General features: G+C 50.6%; 1 protein-coding gene across 1 annotated transcript in view; it reads right to left on the minus strand.

Annotated features, from left to right (window-relative positions):
- Positions 1–23,167, minus strand: part of LOC121585607 (AF4/FMR2 family member 2-like) — a 335,853-nt gene that overhangs the window by 246,407 nt on the left and 66,279 nt on the right. The window contains exon 3 of the mRNA XM_045225453.1: positions 476–1,432. Coding sequence (XP_045081388.1) covers positions 476–1,432 — 957 coding nt within the window. The remainder of the gene's footprint in view (positions 1–475; positions 1,433–23,167) is intronic.

A 23,167-nucleotide genomic window follows, 5' to 3' on the forward strand; every position in this document is an offset into this window, starting at 1 on the left:
TTCGGAGTTGAATATTTCATAGTGAGGGATTGTGTGTATGTGTGTGTGTGTGTGTGTGTGTGTGTGTGTGTGTGTGTGTGTGTGTGTGTCTGTGTGTGTGTGTGTCTGTGTGTGTGTGTGTCTGTGTGTGTGTGTGTGTGTGTATGGTGAACTAGATAAAAGGAAGGAAGGCCCCTTAACCCTGTGGCCCCTCAGCTGGCTGGGTACAGGAGCAGGAACCCTGCCCGCCAGAGGAGGAAAAATGAACGGCTGATTATTAATGAGGCCTCTCCATTATGTCAAGCTCAGTCTCTGCCAGGACTCAATGAAAAACAGAGGGAAAGTTACAGACCAATCTTATCTGGCTGAACCTCTTTCCCCTTCCTACTGCCAGCCGATCTAACACAGCACAAATGGCCTGTCCCGAGCACTTAATATCTATCTCCAAGCCAGTGTGTGTGTACTGTAGTGTCAGGGGAATCATGCAGGTCCCTACCTCCCCAGTCTGTGTCAGGGTTAGCTTGGGCAGCTTGCTCTTGGAGCTGGTGATGGTGCTGCCAAAGGCTGGGTTGCTGTAGCCCACGTCCCCCACCTCCAGAGGAGGCTTGAGCTCCGGGGAGTCCAGGGGCATCTGGTCCTGGCCGTCCATGGGCCGCACGTAGGCCGTAGGCTTCTGCTGCTGCACGGCGCTGGGCTTGACGTGCAGACCCTGGGGGAAGGTGGGCGTGGAGAGGCCGCTGGGCAGCAGGGAGGTAGAGGCAATGGGGGAACTGGACCCGTGGGAACCAGGCTCCTGCTCCAGGGGAGACTTAACATGAGTGTTGCTGTCCTTGTAGCTGCCATGCTCGGCCGCCGATGGGGCCTTAGGGGCCTGCTGCTGCCCGCCCCCGTGCCTCCTGGAGAGAGTGGAGGTGGAGGTGGAGGAGGAGGAGGAGGAGGGGCTGCTGGAGTCTCCCCTGTGGTCCACTACCTCACCCTGTGAGATGAGCAGCTCCTCGTGTCTTTGGGGCTGTTGTTGCTGCTCGTGGGTGGAGGAGTGTTTCCCCCTGCTGCAGGCTGGGCCCCCAACTCCCTGGACTCCCTGGACCCCCTGGCCCCCCACCCCCTGGGTGCTGCAGTGGGCTCCCCGGGACCAGTCAGAGGACCAGGACTTCTTGGAGCTCTGATGGCTGTGCAGCAGGCTGGAGCTGGTCAGGGAGGAAGAGGATGGCGGAGGGGGCATGGAGGTGGTATGGTTCCCTGTGCCCACCCTGTTGCTCCCTCTCTGGCCTCCCTCGGTTAAGAAGCTGGGCTGGTCTTGCTTCTCCACGGGGCCAGGGGTCTGGGGAACAGAGTTCTTGGGGATGCCCACCAAGTGGCTCTGGTTGGAGTGGCTGGTCAGGAGCTCCTTCATCTCGTCGTAGTTCCCCAGAGTGTTCTGCACCCGGTTGGCCAGGGCGTCACCTTTGTTTGTCTACAGAGACAGAGACAGAGAGAGTGATAGAGGAGAGACAGTGAGATGTATAGTAAGTTACAGACTCCAGCCCTCTCCCCCAGGTTATCATTCCCCCACTACTCTGACAATTGACAGAGAGCAGCAGGTCATCCGAGATACACCTAATTACAGACACTCTGCAGGCAGTGTGTGTGAAAGAGGTGTGTGTGTGTGTGTATAGAAAAGGGTGAAATCATGCCTTAGTGAGCAAGATGATTAGGCTGTACATTAAAAGCAACTCAGGAAAATGAAAAAGTAGCCCCTCTCTGAGTCTAATATACACCTTACAAACTGTATTAAATTATAGTCCTGTACAAAGCACGTTCAGAAATCCATCTTTAAGAGGGCACAGTTGGTGTATTAACGTGTATTAAACAAGTGATTAAAACAAGCATTCTTAGTGTGGATCTATAGATAATAGATACCTTGTTTAGGTTGTTGGTCCCCCCCAAAGTGGATAGACTGGGCGCTTCTGTCTGTTCAGTATAAAAAGACAGCAGTTTATAATCTAGTCACACTGGGGGGATATAATAGACCAATAGGATGACATCGCACGTTTATAATCTGCTCAACTGTATTGTTAAGCAATAGTGATATGTGGCTATGTTAACACACTACTATCTTCTAGCTAGTATCTCTCAGGGGTAAACCTTCATCTTTAGAAAACCTCCAGTAAAAGCTAAAATCATGAGCCCTCTTAAAAAAATAAAAAATAAAGACCCTTGTCATAATAATTGTTTTATTTTGGGTAGTTCAGCATATAATGCATTTACACAGGGCTTTTCAGACAAAAGGCAGATCCACCCCCAAACTCATTACTTGCCTAACAGGCAACATTCTATTTCATGTGCAACACATTACTGTTTTATTCAGTCCAAGCCTGCGCTAACCGGTCTTTTATGTGTAAGAGCCTAGTAAGAATGTACAACAATTGCACTAAAACACGCATTATGCTAAGATGCACGCTATATAAAACAGAAATTATAACAGAAACACATCACTATCTATTTGAAAAGAACTGCAAATGAAGATTAATTTCAGTCGTACAATAGAATTGCCAAGCCATGCAAAGCTGTTTTCTGTATAGGGATATAATTAGGCTATTGAAAGGCAACAAAGGGAAAATATAAATGTGTACAGTGTAGCAGCATATCCCTTTGGTATGACAGAGGACTGTGGGGGTGATAATAGCACAACACTGCGTCAGACTCAGGAAGCATAAGCCTGTGTATTTGCACTATTCAATGTTAACAGCATAAAAGTAAATAAAGAAATAATGGTTGATGGTCCGGGGAAGGGATGGTGTGGAGCATGAAGATACATGCTGCTGGGAAGGGGAATTATCTGCTGGGTGGTTAACCTTTGACCTGTCAACCGAAGAAGATGCCAGCTAGGGCTAAACTGCTCTCTGCATGCCAAGCCTCACCCCTGACCACCCCTGTCCCCCATAAAACTCTAATGGCTGTGCAGTTGTTGTTCCAAGAATAATTACAATTAAGCTCACCCAAATGGATAACTATCCCCAGTTAGTGTTCGTGTAGTGGTTGCTGAGCAGTGATGGGAGAGGTTGACATTAGGAATGAAATGGGGCAGTTTATTAGGACACATGGGCATAGGGAGAGAGGGAGGGATTCACCAAGCGTTTGGGATATCTAACCAGACAACAGGACGACTTTCAACAGGTCTTTTACAGTCCTGGATGTGTCCAAAAGTTTGTCTCCCACGAGGAGTGATACACACTAAGGAGTGACCCCTGTATCAGGTCAGTCATAATTTCAGGAGCCAGAGAGGGGGAAAAGCCTCAAAACAGACCTGGCAGCACAGACCGGCCCCTACTGTAACAACAGTCTGTGTTTGACCAAGCAGCAACCAGCCCAAAGCAGCAGTCTGTTTTCCACCGTCAGTGTGTCCTCCAAAGGGCAGCCTAAGCACACACATGTTATTTAAGCTGTGCGGTGAGGGCTCAATATTTTTTGTGAGTATGATGTTGAAGGGGCACTTGTCGACCTCCCAGACGCTGTCATTCTCTGTGAGGGGAAAGACATGTGGAGGACAGGGCACAAATGGCTCTTGTATAGAGAAGGAAGGAGCCCTGGGCTGCTGGGATCAGGGCTGTCCTTTAGCGCACTGACTGCAGTCTGACTGCTCTGGTTAGAGACTAACTACAGCTGATGAAAGGAGTAGCTTCACTAGGGCAGAGAAGTATAACAATGTCACTGTATCTGGCTATCTACTATAGCTTTTATTCACAAATAAATTACACTGCTGTAAATGGATGTTTATATAAACTTAGCAAAAAAAGAAAAATCCCTTTTTCAGGACCCTGTCTTTCAAAGATAATTTGTACAAATCCAAATAACTTCACAGATCTACATTGTAAAGGGTTTAAACACCGATTCCAATGCTTATTCAATGAACCATAAACAATTAATGAACATGCACCTGTGGAACGGTCGTTAAGACACTAACAGCTTACAGACCGTAGGCAATTAAGGTCACAGTTATGAAAACTTAGGACACTAAAGAGGCATTTCTACTGACTCTACTGCAGGGACTACTGGGTCCCTGCTCATCTGCGTATATATACACACACACACACACACATACACTGCTCAAAAAAATAAAGGGAACACTTAAACAACACAATGTAACTCCAAGTCAATCACACTTCTGTGAAATCAAACTGTCCACTTAGGAAGCAACGCTGATTGACAATAAATGTCACATGCTGTTGTGCAAATGGAATAGACAACAGGTGGAAATTATAGGCAATTAGCAAGACACCCCCAATAAAGGACTGGTTTTGTAGGTGGTGACCACAGACCACTTCTCAGTTCCTATGCTTCCTGGCTGATGTTTTGGTCACTTTTGAATGCTGGCGGTGCTTTCACTCTAGTGGTAGAATGAGACGGAGTCTACAACCCACACAAGTGGCTCAGATAGTGCAGCTCATCCAGGATGGCACATCAATGCGAGCTGTGGCAAGAAGGTTTGCTGTGTCTGTCAGCGTAGTGTCCAGAGCATGGAGGCGCTACCAGGAGACAGGCCAGTACATCAGGAGACGTGGAGGAGGCCGTAGGAGGGCAACAACCCAGCAGCAGGACTGCTACCTCCGCCTTTGTGCAAGGAGGAGCAGGAGGAGCACTGCCAGAGCCCTGCAAAATGACCTCCAGCAGGCCACAAATGTGCATGTGTCTGCTCAAACGGTCAGAAACAGACTCCATGAGGGTGGTATGAGGGCCCGACATCCACAGGTGGGGGGTTGTGCTTACAGCCCAACACCGTGCAGGACGTTGGCATTTGCCAGAGAACACCAAGATTGGCAAATTCGCCACTGGTGCCCTGTGCTCTTCACAGATGAAAGCAGGTTCACACTGAGCACGTGACAGACGTGACAGAGTCTGGAGACGCCGTGGAGAACGTTCTGCTGCCTGCAACATCCTCCAGCATGACCGGTTTGACGGTGGGTCAGTCATGGTGTGGGGTGGCATTTCTTTGGGGGGCCGCACAGCCCTCCATGTGCTCGCCAGAGGTAGCCTGACTGCCATTAGGTACCGAGATGAGATCCTCAGACCCCTTGTGAGACCATATGCTGGTGCGGTTGGCCCTGGGTTCCTCCTAATGCAAGACAATGCTAGACCTCATGTGGCTGGAGTGTGTCAGCAGTTCCTGCAAGAGGAAGGCATTGATGCTATGGACTGGCCCGCCCGTTCCCCAGACCTGAATACAATTGAGCACATCTGGGACATCATGTCTCGCTCCATCCACCAACGCCACGTTGCACCACAGACTGTCCAGGAGTTGGCGGATGCTTTGGTCCAGGTCTGGGAGGAGATCCCTCAGGAGACCATCCGCCACCTCATCAGGAGCATGCCCAGGCGTTGTAGGGAGGTCATACAGGCACGTGGAGGCCACACACACTACTGAGCCTCATTTTGACTTGTTTTAAGGACATTACATCAAAGTTGGATCAGCCTGTAGTGTGGTTTTCCACTTTAATTTTGAGGGTGACTCCAAATCCAGACCTCCATGGGTTGATACATTTGATTTCCATTGATAATTTTTGTGTGATTTTGTTGTCAGCACATTCAACTATGTAAAGAAAAAAGTATTTATGTCACGGTTAACTAAGCCAGAACCCAGAAGCAGACCAGGACACGGTACGTGAGACAAAGGTGAGTGTTTATTAATTGAGTCCGAGTGAAGCTGAATAATCCAGGGAACAGAGCGGGTGGCGTGGATGGGTTGTTGAGGTGCAGTGGTTGGTCCGGTACTGGCTCGGCAGCCGCCGACCATCAGGCAGAGGTTGGGTGAAGGTTCCGGGTGAGAGACTGCAGACAGAACAAAACGGAGGTCAGTACACAGCAAGTCAAAAAGGTGCAAAACAACAAAACTAACACTACTGGCTCAGAGACTGATACGCTGACAACATACTGTTCATGGCTAACGATCCGGCAGGAACTGGATGTTGGGCCAGAGCCTAAGAAGGGTGATGATCAGGACCAGGTGTGCAGATTGCTGATGGGATGCAGGTGCGGAAAACCAGAGCGCTCCCCGGAGCGTTCCCGAACCCTCGGGAAACTGGAGAATACGAGCAGGAACACTAGTCACCAGACAGGACCCGACTCAGACAGCCGGGATCGTCACAGTACCCCCTCCGGCAGACGCCACCGGGCGGACTTCCCGGAGCGCCAGGATGGAGCGGTAGAAGTCACTGATGAGGTCTGCGTCTAGGACCTGTCGCCGCGGAATCCAACTCCTCTCTTCAGGGCCATACCCTCCCAGTCCACGAGATACTGGAAACCCCGGCCCCGCCGTCTGGAATCCATGATGCGACGCACCGTGTAGGCAGGACCACCTCCGATCATCCGAGGAGGAGGAGGAGGAGGCGGAGGAGGCAACAGAGGACTGAGGAAGACAGGCTTGAGGCAGGAGACATGAAAGGTGGGATGGACTCTGAGCGTCCTCGGTAGTTTGAGTCGAACTGCCACTGGATTGATCACCTTCTCCACCACAAACGGACCAATGAACTTCGGTAACAACTTCCTAGACTCAGTCCGTAACGGAAGATCCCGTGTGGCCAACCAAACCCTATCTCCGATGGTATAGGTGGGAGCGGGAATCCGGCGGCGATTCGCCTGGAGCTGATACCGGTCCGAAACTCTAAGGGAGTGCCTTTCTGGCCCGATGCCAGGTCCGGTGGCAACGCCGAATATGGGCCTGAACAGAAGGCACTGAGAGCTCCTTCTCCTGAGAAGGAAACAGGGGAGGTTGGTAGCCATACAGGCACTGGAAGGGAGACATCCCAGTGGCAGATGTAGGAAGAGTATTGTGGGCATACTCAACCCAAGGCAACTGAGAGACCCAGGAGGTGGGGTTGGAAGAGACCAGACAGCGTAGCGTTGATTCCATCTTCTGGTTGGCTCTCTCCGCCTGACCATTGGATTGGGGGTGAAAACCAGATGTGAGACTGACCGTAGCTCCAATGGCCAAACAGAAGGACTTCCAGACAGCAGAGGTAAACTGAGGGCCACGGTCGGAAAGCGATATCACTGGGCAAACCGTGGACCCTGAAAACCTCCCTAACCAGGATCTCGGACGTCTCCGAGGCAGAGGGAAGCTTGGCAATTGGCACAAAGTGGGCGAACTTGCTGAATCTGTCCACGATAGTCAGAACGACCGTGTTCCCCTCAGAAGCGGGCAACCCCGTGACGAAGTCCAGGGCCAGATGCGACCATGGTCGCGGGGAATAGGAAGGGGGTGAAGTAGTCCAGAGCTGGGCCGATTGGTACTCTTATTCTGCGCACACACTGGACAGGCAGCAACAAAACCCCGAGTATCCTCGGCCATGGCAGGCCACCAAAAAGCGTCTGCGGAGAAACGCCATAGTCCGAGCCACGCCAGGGTGACAAGCCATCTTGCTGGCGTGGGACCATTTGAGGACAGCAGGACGAACCGACTCAGGCACAAACAACCGACCGGGTGGACCGTTACCGGGACCGGGCTGAGTCCGAAGGGCCGCCAGCACCTCCTCCTCAATCTTCCACATCACTGCTCCCACGACGCAGTTCCGGGGGAGGATTGTCTCGGTCTTGGACCCACTCTCCTCCGTCTTGGAGAACATCCGGGACAAGGCGTCCGCCTTGCCGTTCTTAGATCCAGGTCGGAACGTCAGGGCAAACTTGAATCGTCCGAAAAACAACGCCCACCTGGCCTGACGGGAGTTGAGAGCGTTTAGCGATTGCACGTAAGCAAGATTCTTGTGGTCCGTCCAGACAATAAACGGTTGCTCCGCCCTCCAACCAGTGGCGCCACTCCTCCAAGGCAAGTTTCACCGCGAGAAGCTCCCGGTTACCCACATCGTAATTCCTCTCCGCAGGCGAAAGGCGACGAGAGTAGTAGGCGCAGGGATGGAGTTTACTGTCCGTGGAGCATCGCTGCGACAGGATGGCGCCAACTCCCACATCAGACGCGTCCACTTCAACGACGAACTGGCGGGCCGTGTCCGGTTGAGAGAGAATCGGTGCGTTGGTGAATCGCCTCTTCAAATCCAGAACGCTCGATCCGCCTCCGGATTCCACTTGAAGGTCCTGATGCTGGAAGTCAAGGCAGTTAACGGAGCGGCCACACGGCTGTAATCCCCGGATGAATCTGCGGTAGAAATTCGCAAACCCCAAAAATCTCTGGAGCTGCAATCTCGTACCGGGCTGGGCCCATTCCAGAACCGCTCTAACCTTCTCCTGGTCCATCCTAATCTCTCCCCTGGAGATGATGTACCCGAGAAAGGATGTCGTGTGGGCGTGAAACTTCGCACTTCTCGGCCTTCACAAACAGGCGATTCTCCAACAATCGCTGCAGAACCTGCCGGACATGCTGGACGTGGTCGGAAGGTTCCTTCGAGAAGATCAGAATGTCATCCAGGTAAACAAACACAAAGAGACCGATCATATCTCTCAGGACGTCGTTCACCATACTCTGGAATACCGCTGGAGCATTGGTCAGTCCAAACGGCATCACCTGATACTCAAGTGACCCATCGGTGTATTGAAACCCGTCAACCACTCGTCCCCCTCTCTGATCCGGACCAGGTGATACGCATTGCGTAGGTCTAGCTTAGTGAACACCGTAGCACCCTGTAAGGAGTCGAAGGCAGAACTCATCAAGGGCAGGGGATACTTGTTCTTGACCGTGATGTCATTCAACCCCCGATAATCAATACACGGTCGAAGAGAGCCATCCTTCTTACCCACAAAGAAGAATCCTGCCCCCCAGGGGGTGATGACGAGGGACGAACGAGACCAGCAGCTAGGGACTCCTTGATGTAGGTCTCCAACGCCTCACGTTCAGGTCGGGAGATACTGTATAACCTTCCCTTGGGGTAGACAGCTCCAGGGACCAGGTTGATGGCACAATCATATGGTCGGTGGGGAGGGAGTGACAGAGCCTTCTGCTTACTGAAAACTTCCCCCAAATCGTGATATGTCTCGGGAACCAGGGACAAATCTGGGGGTTTAGCCTCAATCACCTGACTGGGAACCGAATGGGGGCAGGCAGTCTTGAGACAGTTAGCATGACAATCAAGGCTCCAACTCGTTACCTTGCCCGTCACCCAATCGAACGTGGGATTGTGTTCCTTCAGCCAGGGGGTATCCAAGGACCAGAGGAACATGGGAAGACGGCAGAATGAAGAATGAAATCATCTCAGAATGATTCCCCGACAACCGCATCTTAACCGGTTCAGTCCTCATCGTGATACGTGCCAGACTACTGCCGTTCAGAGTGGTAGCTTCAATGGCTTCCGGCAATTGCTCCTTGGAAAGCCCCAGCTGTTCCACCAACTCGGCATCTAGAAAGCTTCCATCGGCACCTGAATCGATAAAAGCGTTAATCGCTAAGCTCTGATTCCTGTTCATAAGGGTAGCCGGGAAACGGGTCTGACAGAGGTATTGAGAGGTCGAAACTGGCTCGCTAAAAGTCCTCCCAACTTTAGCGAGCCGCGCAGTTTGACGACCCGACAGGATCCTGAGAAGCTGATCGGTTGGACGGAACCCATTGCTTCTCCCTCCTTCGCTCTCGGACTCGATTATCCACCCCGAATAGACAAAGCTACCAAGCTGTCCAGGTCACTAGGCTCCGGATAGGAGATCAACTCATCCTTGAGCTGCTCCGACAGACCCTGGTAAAAGGCCGCTTGCAGAGACTCCTCGTTCCACCCACTCTCCACAGCCAACGTCTTGAACTCGATCACGAAGTCGGCCACGCTGCGAGTTCCTTGGCGAAGCGAAAACAGGCGCCTAGCTGCGTCCCTCCCTCGGACGGAATGGTCGAAGAGCTTCCTCATCTCGGCCGTGAACCCCTGGTATGAAGCCATGCAGGGATCCTGTCGTTCCCAAACGGCTGAAGCCCACTCCAGCGCTCGACCACGCAGCAACTCAATCACAAAGGCTATCCTAGCCTTGTCTGTGGCATAAGAGTAGGGCTGTAGATCGAACACTAGTCCACACTGCATAAGGAAGGAACGGCATCTTCCCAGCTCTCCCTCATACTTATCCGGCGTCGGAACCTTGGGCTCACGGATGGACACAGCTTCAGAAGCGGCAGGCGAGATGGGTGAAACCGGTAGTGGATCCTCCACCGGACACTTGCGTTGGTTCTGGACCTCCGTCAGACCGGTAGAAAGGTTCGAACTGACAACGCGATCTCCTGTAGTACCGTGCTATGATGGCCCAACATCTTCTCCTGCTGGGTAATAGCATGGCGAACAGAGTCCAGGTCCGCTGGGTTCATTACTGGCCGGATCGTTCTGTCACGGTTAACTAAGCCAGAACCCAGAAGCAGACCAGGACACGGTACGTGAGACAAAGGTGAGTGTTTATTAATTGAGTCCGAGTGAAGCTGAATAATCCAGGGAACAGAGCGGGTGGCGTGGATGGGTTGTTGAGGGTGCAGTGGTTGGTCCGGTACTGGCTCGGCAGCCCGCCCGACCATCAGGCAGAGGTTGGGTGAAGGTTCCGGGTGAGAGACTGCAGACAGAACAAAACGGAGGTCAGTACACAGCAAGTCAAAAGGTGCAAAACAACAAAACTAACACTACTGGCTCAGAGACTGATACGCTGACAACATACTGTTCATGGCTAACGATCCGGCAGGAACTGGATGTTGGGCCAGAGCCTAAGAAGGGTGATGATCAGGACCAGGTGTGCAGATTGCTGATGGGATGCAGGTGCGGAAAACCAGAGCGCTCCCCGGAGCGTTCCCGAACCCTCGGGAAACTGGAGAATACGAGCAGGAACACTAGTCACCAGACAGGACCCGACTCAGACAGCCGGGATCGTCACAATTTAATAAGATTATTACATTAATTCAGATCTAGGATGTGTTATTTTAGTGTTCCCTTTATTTTTTTGAGCAGTGTATATACAGTGGGGAGAACAAGTATTTGATACACTGCCGATTTTGCAGGTTTTCCTACTTACAAAGCATGTAGAGGTCTGTAATTTTTATCATAGGTACACTTCAACTGTGAGAGACGGAATCTAAAACAAAAATCCAAAAAATCACATTGTATGATTTTTAAGTAATTAATTTGCATTTTATTGCATGACATAAGTATTTGATACATCAGAAAAGCAGAACTTAATATTTGGTACAGAAACCTTTGTTTGCAATTACAGAGATCATACGTTTCCTGTAGGTCTTGACCAGGTTTGCACACACTGCAGCAGGGATTTTGGACAACTCCTCCATACAGACCTTCTCCAGATCCTTCAGGTTTCGGGGCTGTCTCTGGGCAATACGGACTTTCAGCTCCCTCCAAAGATTTTCTATTGGGTTCAGGTCTGGAGACTGGCTAGGCCACTTCAGGACCTTGAGATGCTTCTTACGGAGCCACTCCTTAGTTGCCCTGGCTGTGTGTTTCGTGTCGTTGTCATGCTGGAAGACCCAGCCACGACCCATCTTCAATGCTCTTACTGAGGGAAGGAGGTTGTTGGCCAAGATCTCGCGATACATGGCCCCATCCATCCTCCCCTCAATACGGTGCAGTCGTCCTGTCCCCTTTACAGAAAAGCATCCCCAAAGAATGATGTTTCCCACCTCCATGCTTCACGGTTGGGATGGTGTTCTTGGGGTTGTACTCATCCTTCTTCTTCCTCCAAACACGGCGAGTGGAGTTTAGACCAAAAAGCTCTATTTTTGTCTCATCAGACCACATTACCTTCTCCCATTCCTCCTCTGGATCATCCAGATGGTCATTGGCAAACTTCAGACGGGCCTGGACATGCGCTGGCTTGAGCAGGGGGACCTTGCGTGCGCTGCAGGATTTTAATCCATGACGGCGTAGTGTGTTACTAATGGTTTTCTTTGAGACTTTGGTCCCAGCTCTCTTCTTCAGGTCATTGACCAGGTCCTGCCGTGTAGTTCTGGGCTGATCCCTCACCTTCCTCATGATCATTGAGTACATACAGTGGGGGAAAAAAGTATTTAGTCAGCCACCAATTGTGCAAGTTCTCCCACTTAAAAAGATGAGAGAGGCCTGTAATTTTCATCATAGGTACATGTCAACTATGACAGACAAAATGAGAAAAATATTCCAGAAAATCACATTGTAGGATTTTTAATGAATTTATTTGCAAATTATGGTGGAAAAATAAGTATTTGGTCAATAACAAAAGTTTCTCAATACTTTGTTATATACCCTTTGTTGGCAATGACACAGGTCAAACGTTTTCTGTAAGTCTTCACAAGGTTTTCACACACTGTTGCTGGTATTTTGGCCCATTCCTCCATGCAGATCTCCTCTAGAGCAGTGATGTTTTGGGGCTGTCGCTGGGCAACACGGACTTTCAACTCCCTCCAAAGATCTTCTATGGGGTTGAGATCTGGAGACTGGCTAGGCCACTCCAGGACCTTGAAATGCTTCTTACGAAGCCACTCCTTCATTGCCTGGGCGGTGTGTTTGGGATCATTGTCATGCTGAAAGACCCAGCCATGTTTCATCTTCAATGCCCTTGCTGATAGAAGGAGGTTTTCACTCAAAATCTCACGATACATGGCCCCATTCATTCTTTCCTTTACACGGATCAGTCGTCCTGGTCCCTTTGCAGAAAAACAGCCCCAAAGCATGATGTTTCCACCCCCATGCTTCACAGTAGGTATGGTGTTCTTTGGATGCAACTCGGCATTCTTTGTCCTCCAAACACGACGAGTTGAGTTTTTACCAAAAAGTTATATTTTGGTTTCATCTGACCATATGACATTCTCCCAATGCTCTTCTGGATCATCCAAATGCACTCTAGCAAACTTCAGACGGGCCTGGACATGTACTGGCTTAAGCAGGGGGACACGTCTGGCACTGCAGGATTTGAGTCCCTGGCGGCGTAGTGTGTTACTGATGGTAGGCTTTGTTACTTTGGTCCCAGCTCTCTGCAGGTCATTCACTAGGTCCCCCCGTGTGGTTCTGGGATTTTTGCTCACCGTTCTTGTGATCATTTTGACCCCACGGGGTGAGATCTTGCTTGGAGCCCCAGATCGAGGGAGATTACCAGTGGTCTTGTATGTCTTCCATTTCCTAATAATTGCTCCCACAGTTGATTTCTTCAAACCAAGCTGCTTACCTATTGCAGATTCAGTCTTCCCAGCCTGGTGCAGGTCTACCATTTTGTTTCTGGTGCCCTTTGACAGCTCTTTGGTCTTGGCCATAGTGGAGTTTGGAGTGTGACTGTTTGAGGTTGTGGACAGGTGTCTTTTATACTGATAACAAGTTCAAACAGGTGCCATTAATACAGGTAACGAGTGGAGGACAGAGGAGCCTCTTAAAGAAGAAGTTACAGGTCTGTGAGAGCCAGAAATCTTGCTTGTTTGTAGGTGACCAAATACTTATTTCCCACCATAATTTGCAAATAAATTAGCCAAATTCATTTAAACTCAGTTTTTCACAATTCTTGACATTTCATCCTTGTAAAAATTCCCTGTCTTAGGTCAGTTAGGATCACCACTATATTTTGAGACTGGAACATGTTCCGGGATTCTTCAGATAGCATTGAGGAGTACACCACATCAGTCACTGGCTTCATCAATAAGTGCATCGACGATGTCGTCCCCACAGTGACCGTACGTACATACCCCAACCAGAAGCCATGGATTACAGGAAACATCCGCACTGAGCTAAAGGGTAGAGCTGCCGCTTTCAAGGAGAGGGACTCTAACCCGGACGCTTATAAGAAATCCCGCTATGCCCTCCGACGAACCATCAAACAGGCAAAGAGTCAATACAGGACTAAGATTGAATCGTACTACACCGGCTCTGACGCTCGTCGGATTTGGCAGGGCTTGAAAAGACTACAAAGGGAAGCACAGCTGCGAGCTTCCCAGTGACACAAGCCTACCAGACGAGCTAAACCACTTCTATGCTCGCTTCGAGGCAAGCAACACTGAAGCATGCATGAGAGCACCAGCTGTTCCGGATGACTATGTGATCACGCTCTCCGTAGCCGATGTGAGTAAGACTTTTAAGCAGGTCAACATACACAAGGACGTAGGGCCAGACGGATTACTAGGATGTGTACTCCGAGCATGTGCTGACCAACTGGCAAGTGTCTTCACTGACATTTTCAACATGTCCCTGACTGAGTCTGTAATACCAACATGTTTCAAGCAGACCACCATAGTCCCCGTGCCCAAGGACACAAAGATAACCTGCCTAAATGACTACCGACCCGTAGCACTGACGTCTGTAGCCATGAAGTGCTTTGAAAGGCTGGTCATGGCTCACATCAACACCATTATCCCAGAAACCCTAGACCCACTCCAATTTGCATACCGCCCCAACAGATACACAGATGATGCAATCTCTATTGCACTCCACACTGCCCTTTCCCACCTGGACAAGAGGAACACCTACGTGAGAATGCTATTCATTGACTACAGCTCAGCATTCAACACCATAGTGCCCTCAAAGCTCATCACTAAGCTAAGGATCCTGGGACTAAACACCTCCCTCTGCAACTGGATCCTGGTCTTCCTGACGGGCCGCCCCCAGGGGGTAAGGGTAGGTAACAACACATCTGCCACACTGATCCTCAACACGGGGGCCCCTCAGGGGTGAGTGCTCAGTCCCCTCCTGTTCTCCCTGTTCACCCATGACTGCATGGCCAGGCACGACTCCAACACCATCATTAAGTTTGCCGACGACACAACAGTGGTAGGCCTGATCACCGACAACGATGAGACAGCCTATAGGGAGGAGGTCAGAGACCTGGCCGTGTGGTGCCAGGATAACAACCTCTCCCTCAACATGAAACAGGAAATTATTGTGGACTACAGGGAAAAAAAGAGGACTGAGCACGCCCCCATTCTCATCGACGGGGCTGTAGGGGAACAGGTTGAGAGCTTCAAGTTCCTTGGTGTCCACATCACCAATGAACTATCATGGTCCAAACACACCAAGACAGTCGTGAAGAGGGCACGACAAAGCCTATTCCCCCTCAGGAGACTGAAAAGATTTGGCATGGGTCCTCAGATCCTCAAACAATTCTACAGCTGCACCATCGAGAGCATCCTGACTGGTTGCATCACCGCCTGGTATGGCAACTGCTTGGCCTGCGACCGCAAGGCACTACAGAGGGTAGTGCGTACGGCCCAGTACATCACTGGGGCCAAGCTTCCTGCCATCCAGGACCTCTATAACAGGAAGGCCCTCAAAATTGTCAAAGACTCCAGCCACCCTAGTCATAGACTGTTCTCTCTGCTACCGCACAGCAAGCGGTACCGGAGTGCCAATTCTAGGTCCAAAAGACTTCTCAACAGCTTCTACCCCCAAGCCATAAGACTCCTGAACAGCTAATCATGGCTACCCGGACTATTTGCACTGCCCCCCCACCCCCAGCGCCCACCACATCTTTTTACACTGCTGCTACTCTGTTAATTATTTATGCATAGTCACTTTAACTCTACCCACATGTACATATTACTTCAACTACCTCAACTAGCCGGTGCCCCCGCACATTGACTCTGCACCGGTACCCCCCTGTATATATAGCCTCCCTACTGTTATTTTATTTTACTTCTGCTCTTTTTTTTCTCAACACTTTTTTGTTGTTGTTTTATTTTACTTTTTTATTAAAAATAAATGCACTGTTGGTTAAGGGCTGTAAGTAAGCATTTCACTGTAATGTCTGCACCTGTTGTATTCGGCGCATGTGGCCAATAACATTTGATTTGATTTGATTTGATACATCCTAGATTAGCTAGATGCAGGCGAGAGCGTGCAAGGCGGTATTGAATGTGTCAATGTCTGTCACCTTGATTACTCAACCTGTGCACCTACGTTGTAAACTTTCATTCATAGGCTAGGTTGTAGCAACCTCACGATGGGTATAGGGGAAAATGTTGTATCATGTAGAAGCCTAAACCTATCTCTGTTACATTGAGCTGGGTGAATGGAATATGAATGACAGTCATCCAATATGCTGTAATAGAAATAAGTATTCCCTCATCTTAAACGGCACCGACTGCACTGGCCTAGGTCTAGATATTGTTTTTAACTTTATGTGTTTGTGTTTTACGTTTTTCCTAATTGTAGGCTACTACCTTTAGCACTTGAAGTTAATAAAGTTTTTATTGTTGAAATATATATATTTTTTAAGCACTACCTCACTGCTTTAGCACATGGCCACATTAGCATGTGTTCCAATGTGAATTCTTTAAGAGATGGGCAGGTCTAAGGCTTGAGAGGGTCTAAACGATGCTAAATGGGTATAAACAAAGAGCAGCACGTAGCTGTTCAACGTGGAAGATTATCTTTATTATACAACAACAGGCTATTTAATACAGTAAATGGTTTCCCTAATGGGGTAATGTGGTGAGATAATGTTCAGAGAATCCATTTAGGCAATTTGGTGAAAGTATTCCTTTTCTAAATACAGTGAGGGAAAAAAGTATTTGATCCCCTGCTGATTTTGTACGTTTGCCCACTGACAAAGACATGATCAGTCTATCATTTTAATGGTAGGTTTATTTGAACAGTGAGAGACAGAATAACAACAAAAAAATCCAGAAAAACACATGTCAAAAATGTTATAAATTGATTTGCATTTTAATGAGGGAAATAAGTATTTGACCTCTCTGCAAAACATGACTTAGTACTTGGTGGCAAAACCCTTGTTGGCAATCACAGAGGTCAGACGTTTCTTGTAGTTGGCCACCAGGTTTGCACACATCTCAGGAGGGATTTTGTTCCACTCCTCTTTCCAGATCTTCTCCAAGTCATTAAGGTTTCGAGGCTGACGTTTGGCAACTCGAACCTTCAGCTCCCTCCACAGATTTTCTATGGGATTAAGGTCTGGAGACTGGCTAGGCCACTCCAGGACCTTAATGTGCTTCTTCTTGAGCCACTCCTTTGTTGTCTTGGCCGTGTGTTTTGGGTCATTGTCATGCTGGAATACCCATCCACGACCCATTTTCAATGCCCTTGCTGAGGGAAGGAGGTTCTCACCCAAGATTTGACGGTACATGGCCCCGTCCGTCGTCCCTTTGATGCGGTGAAGTTGTCATGACCCCTTAGGAGAAAAACAACCCAAAGCATAATGTTTCCACCTCCATGTTTGACGGTGGGGATGGTGTTCTTGGGGTCATAGGCAGCATTCCTCCTCCTCCAAACACGGCGAGTTGAGTTGATGCCAAAGAGCTCCATTTTGGTCTCATCTGACCACAACACTTTCACCCAGTTCTCCTCTGAATCATTCAGATGTTCATTGACAAACTTCAGACGGGCCTGTATATGTGCTTTCTTGAGCAGGGGGACATTGCGGGCGCAGCAAGATTTCAGTCCTTCACAGCGTAGTGTGTTACCAATTGTTTTCTTGGTGACTATGGTCCCAGCTGCCTTCAGATCATTGACAAGATCCTCCAGTGTAGTTCTGGGCTGATTCCTCGTTCTCATGATCATTGCAACTCCACGAGGTGAGATCTTGCATGGAGCCCCAGGCCGAGGGAGATTGACAGTTATTTTGTGTTTCTTCCATTTGCGAATAATCGCACAAACTGTTGTCACCTTCTCACCAAGCTGCTTGCCGATGGTCTTGTAGCCCATTCCAGCCTTGTGTAGGTCTGCAATCTTGTCCCTGACATCCTTGGAGAGCTCTTTGGTCTTGGCCATGGTGGAGAGTTTGGAATCTGATTGATTGATTGCTTCTGTGGACAGGTGTCTTTTATACAGGTAACAAGCTGAGATTAGGAGCACTCCCTTTAAGAGTGTGCTCCTAATCTCAGCTTGTTACCTGTATAAAAGACACCTGGGAGCCAGAAATCTTTATGACTGAGAGGGGGTCAAATACTTATTTCCCTCATTAAAATGCAAATCAATTTATAACATTTCTGACATGTGTTTTTCTGGATTTGTTTGTTGTTATTCTGTCTCTCACTGTTCAAATAAACCTACCATTAAAATGATAGACTGATCATTTCTTTGTCAGTGGGCAAACGAACAAAAATCAGCAGGGGATCAAATTGTAACGATCCCGGCAGTCTGAGTCGGGTCCTGTCTGTGGACTAGTCTTTCTGCTCGGGATCTCCAGTTTCCCGAGGGTTCTGGAACGCTCCGGGGAGCTCTCTTGATTTCCGCACCTGCATCCCATCAGCAATCTGCACACCTGGTCCTGATCATCACCCTTCTTAGGCTCTGGCCTAACATCCATTCCCTGCCGGATCGTTAGCCATGAACAGTAGGTTTACCAGAGTATCAGTCTTAGAGCTTCTAGCGTTAGTTTTGTTGTTTTTGCACCTTGTTGGTTTGTTGTTTACTTACCTCCGTTTTGTTCCATCTGCAGTCACTCGTCCGGAACCTTCATCCAACCTCTGCCTGGTGGTCGGCGGCTGCCGAGCCATGATGGGATCAACCACTGCACCCCCAACAACTAATCAACGCCGCCCGCTCTGTTCCCTGGATTATTCAGCATCACTCTTGAATTTGTAAATAAACACTCACCTTCGTTTCAACTTCCCTTGTCCTGGTCTGCTTCTGGGTTCTGGCTTTGTAACACGTGACAGAACGATCCGGCCCGTATGAACCCAGCGGACCTGGACTCTGTTCGCCATGCCATTACCCATCAGGAGAAGATGTTGGGCCATCATAGCACGGTACTACAGGAGATCGCGTTGTCAGTTCGGAACCTTTCTACCGGTCTGACGGAGGTCCAGAACCAACGCAAGTTTCCGGTGGAGGATCCACTACCGGTTTCACCCATCTCGCCTGCCGCTTCTGGAGCTGTGTCCTTCCGTGAGCCCAAGGTTCCGACGCCGGATAAATATGAGGGGGAGCTGGGAAGATGCCGTTCCTTCCTTATGCAGTGTGGATTAGTGTTCGATCTACAGCCCTACTCTTATGCCACAGACAAGGCTAGGATAGCCTTTGTGATTGAGTTGCTGCGTGGTCGAGCGCTGGAGTGGGCTTCAGCCGTTTGGGAACGACAGGATCCCTGCATGGCTTCATACCAGGGGTTCACGGCCGAGATGAGGAAGCTCTTCGACCATTCCGTCCGAGGAAGGGACGCAGCTAGGCGCCTGTTTTCGCTTCGCCAAGGAACTCGCAGCGTGGCCGACTTCGTGATCGAGTTCAAGACGTTGGCTGTGGAGAGTGGGTGGAATGAGGAGTCTCTGCAAGCGGCCTTTTACCAGGGTCTGTCGGAGCAGCTCAAGGATGAGTTGATCTCCTATCCGGAGCCTAGTGACCTGGACAGCTTGGTAGCCTTGTCTATTCGGGTGGATAATCGAGTCCGAGAGCGAAGGAGGGAGAAGCAATGGGGTCCGTCCAATCGATCAGCTTCTCAGTTCCCAGTCGGGTCGGGTGGTGGACCAGAACACGTCGATCATTCTCCACCACAAAGGATTAGTGGAGAGGTCCTCTCTCCCGATTCTGAACCCATGCAAGTGGGGCGGCACGGGTTAACCAAGGAGGAGCGTCAACATAGACGTAAGACCAACTGCTGCCTCTACTGTGGTAGCTCGGGACATTACATCTCCACTTGTTCCCGGCGGTCGTCAAACTGCCCGGCTCGCTAAAGTTGGGAGGACTTTTAGCGAGCCAGTTTCAACCTCTCAGTACCTCTGTCAGACCCCGTTTCCCGGCTACCCTTGTGAACAGGAATCAGAGCTTAGCGATTAACGCTTTTATCGATTCAGGTGCCGATGGAAGCTTTCTTGATGCCGAGTTGGTGGAACAGCTGGGGCTTTCCAAGAAGCAATTGCCGGAAGCCATTGAAGCGACCACTCTGAACGGCAGTAGTCTGGCACGTATCACGATGAGGACTGAACCGGTTAAGATGCTGTTGTCGGGAATCATTCGGAGATGATTTCATTCTTCATTCTGCCGTCTTCCCATGTTCCTCTGGTCCTTGGATACCCCTGGCTGAAGGAACACAATCCCACGTTCGATTGGGTGACGGGCAAGGTAATGAGTTGGAGCCTTGATTGTCATGCTAACTGTCTCAAGACTGCCTGTCCCCATTCGGTTCCCAGTCAGGTGATTGAGGCTAAACCCCCAGATTTGTCCCTGGTTCCCGAGACATATCACGATTTGGGGGAAGTGTTCAGTAAGCAGAAGGCTCTGTCACTCCCTCCCCCACCGACCATATGATTGTGCCATCAACCTGTTCCCTGGAGCTGTCTACCCCAAGGGAAGGTTATACAGTATCTCCCGCCCTGAACGTGAGGCTTTGGAGACCTACATCAAGGAGTCCCTAGCTGCTGGTCTCGTTCGTCCCTCGTCATCACCCCCTGGGGCAGGATTCTTCTTTGTGGGTAAGAAGGATGGCTCTCTTCGACCGTGTATTGATTATCGGGGGTTGAATGACATCACGGTCAAGAACAAGTATCCCCTGCCCTTGATGAGTTCTGCCTTCGACTCCTTACAGGGTGCTACGGTGTTCACCAAGTTAGACCTACGCAATGCGTATCACATGGTCCGGATCAGAGAGGGAGACGAGTGGTTGACGGGTTTCAATACACCGATGGGTCACTCGAGTATCAGGTGATGCCGTTTGGACTGACCAATGCTCCAGCGGTATTCCAGAGTATGGTGAACGACGTCCTGAGAGATATGATCGGTCTCTTTGTGTTTGTTTACCTGGATGACATTCTGATCTTCTCGAAGGAACCTTCCGACCACGTCCAGCATGTCCGGCAGGTTCTGCAGCGATTGTTGGAGAATCGCCTGTTCGTGAAGGCCGAGAAGTGCGAGTTTCACGCCCACACGACATCCTTTCTCGGGTACATCATCTCCAAGGGAGAGATTAGGATGGACCAGGAGAAGGTTAGAGCGGTTCTGGAATGGGCCCAGCCCGGTACGAGATTGCAGCTCCAGAGATTTTTGGGGTTTGCGAATTTCTACCGCAGATTCATCCGGGATTACAGCCGTGTGGCCGCTCCGTTAACTGCCTTGACTTCCAGTATCAGGAGCTTCAAGTGGAATCCGGAGGCGGATCGAGCGTTTCTGGATTTGAAGAGGCGATTCACCAACGCACCGATTCTCTCTCAACCGGACACGCCCGTCAGTTCGTCGTTGAAGTGGACGGCGTCTGATGTGGGAGTTGGCGCCATCCTGTCGCAGCGATGCTCCACGGACAGTAAACTCCATCCCTGCGCCTACTACTCTCGTCGCCTTTCGCCTGCGGAGAGGAATTACGATGTGGGTAACCGGGAGCTTCTCGCGGTGAAACTTGCCTTGGAGGAGTGGCGCCACTGGTTGGAGGGGGCGGAGCAACCGTTTATTGTCTGGACTGACCACAAGAATCTTGCTTACGTGCAATCGGCTAGACGTCTCAACTCCCGTCAGGCCAGGTGGTCGTTGTTTTTGGGACGATTCAATTTTTTCCCTGACGTTCCGACCTGGTTCTAAGAACGGCAAGGCGGACGCCTTGTCTCGGATGTTCTCCAAGACGGAGGAGAGTGGGTCCAAGACCGAGACAATTCTCCCCGGAACTGCGTCGTGGGAGCTGTTAGGTGGAAGATTGAGGAGGAGGTGATGGCGGCTCTTCGGACGCAGCCCGGTCCCGGTAACGGTCCACCCGGTCGGTTGTTTGTGCCTGAGTCGGTTCGTCTTGCGGTCCTCAAATGGTCCCACGCCAGCAAGATGGCTTGTCACCCTGGCGTGGCTCGGGACGATGGCGTTTCTTCGCAGACGTTTTTGGTGGCCTGCCATGGCCGAGGATACTCGGGGTTATGTTGCTGCCTGTCCAGTGTGTGCGCAGAATAAGGGTACCAATCGGCCCAGCTCTGGACTACTTCACCCCCTTCCTATTCCCGGCGACCATGGTCGCATCTGGCCCCCTGGACTTTGTCACTGGGTTGCCCGCTTCTGAGGGAACACGGTCGTTCTGACTATCGTGGACAGATTCAGCAAGTTCGCCCACTTTGTGCCAATTGCCAAGCTTCCCTCTGCCTCGAGACGTCCGAGATCCTGGTTAGGGAGGTTTTCAGGGTCCACGGGTTGCCCAGTGATATCGTTTCCGACCGTGGCCCTCAGTTTACCTCTGCTGTCTGGAAGTCCTTCTGTTTGGCCATTGGAGCTACAGTCAGTCTCACATCTGGTTTTCACCCCCAATCTAATGGTCAGGCGGAGAGAGCCAACCAGAAGATGGAATCCACGCTACGCTGCCTGGCCTCTTCCAACCCCACCTCCTGGGTCTCTCAGTTGCCTTGGGTTGAGTATGCCCACAATACTCTCCCTACATCTGCCACTGGGATGTCTCCCTTCCAGTGCCTGTATGGCTACCAACCTCCCTTGTTCCCTTCTCAGGAGAAGGAGCTCTCAGTGCCTTCTGTTCAGGCCCATATTCTGCGTTGCCACCGGACCTGGCATCGGGCCAGAAAGGCACTCCTTAGGAGTTTCGGACCGGTATCAGCTCCAGGCGAATCGTCGCCGGATCCCCGCTCCCACCTACACCATCGGAGATAGGGTCTGGTTGGCTACACGGGATCTTCCTTTACGGACTGAGTCTAGGAAGTTGTTACCGAAGTTCATTGGTCCGTTTGTGGTGGAGAAGGTGATCAATCCGGTGGCAGTTCGACTCAAACTCCCGAGGACGCTCAGAGTCCATCCCACCTTTCATGTCTCCTGCCTCAAGCCTGTTTTCCCTCAGTCCTCTGTTGCCTCCTCCGCCTCCTCCTCCTCCTCCTCGGATGATCGGAGGTGGTCCTGCCTACACGGTGCGACGCATCATGGATTCCAGACGGCGGGGCCGGGGTTTCCAGTATCTCGTGGACTGGGAGGGGTATGGTCCTGAAGAGAGGAGTTGGATTCCGCGGCGACAGATCCTAGATGCTGACCTCATCCGTGACTTCTACCGCCTCCATCCTGGCGCTCCGGGGAGTCCGCCCGGTGGCGTTCGTCGGAGGGGGGGTACTGTAACGATCCCGGCAGTCTGAGTCGGGTCCTGTCTGTGGACTAGTCTTTCTGCTCGGGATCTCCAGTTTCCCGAGGGTTCTGGAACGCTCCGGGGAGCTCTCTTGATTTCCGCACCTGCATCCCATCAGCAATCTGCACACCTGGTCCTGATCATCACCCTTCTTAGGCTCTGGCCTAACATCCATTCCCTGCCGGATCGTTAGCCATGAACAGTAGGTTTACCAGAGTATCAGTCTTAGAGCTTCTAGCGTTAGTTTTGTTGTTTTTGCACCTTGTTGGTTTGTTGTTTACTTACCTCCGTTTTGTTCCATCTG

This window comes from Coregonus clupeaformis, chromosome 2 (genome assembly GCF_020615455.1).
Source record: "Coregonus clupeaformis isolate EN_2021a chromosome 2, ASM2061545v1, whole genome shotgun sequence".
Lineage (NCBI taxonomy): Eukaryota > Metazoa > Chordata > Actinopteri > Salmoniformes > Salmonidae > Coregonus > Coregonus clupeaformis.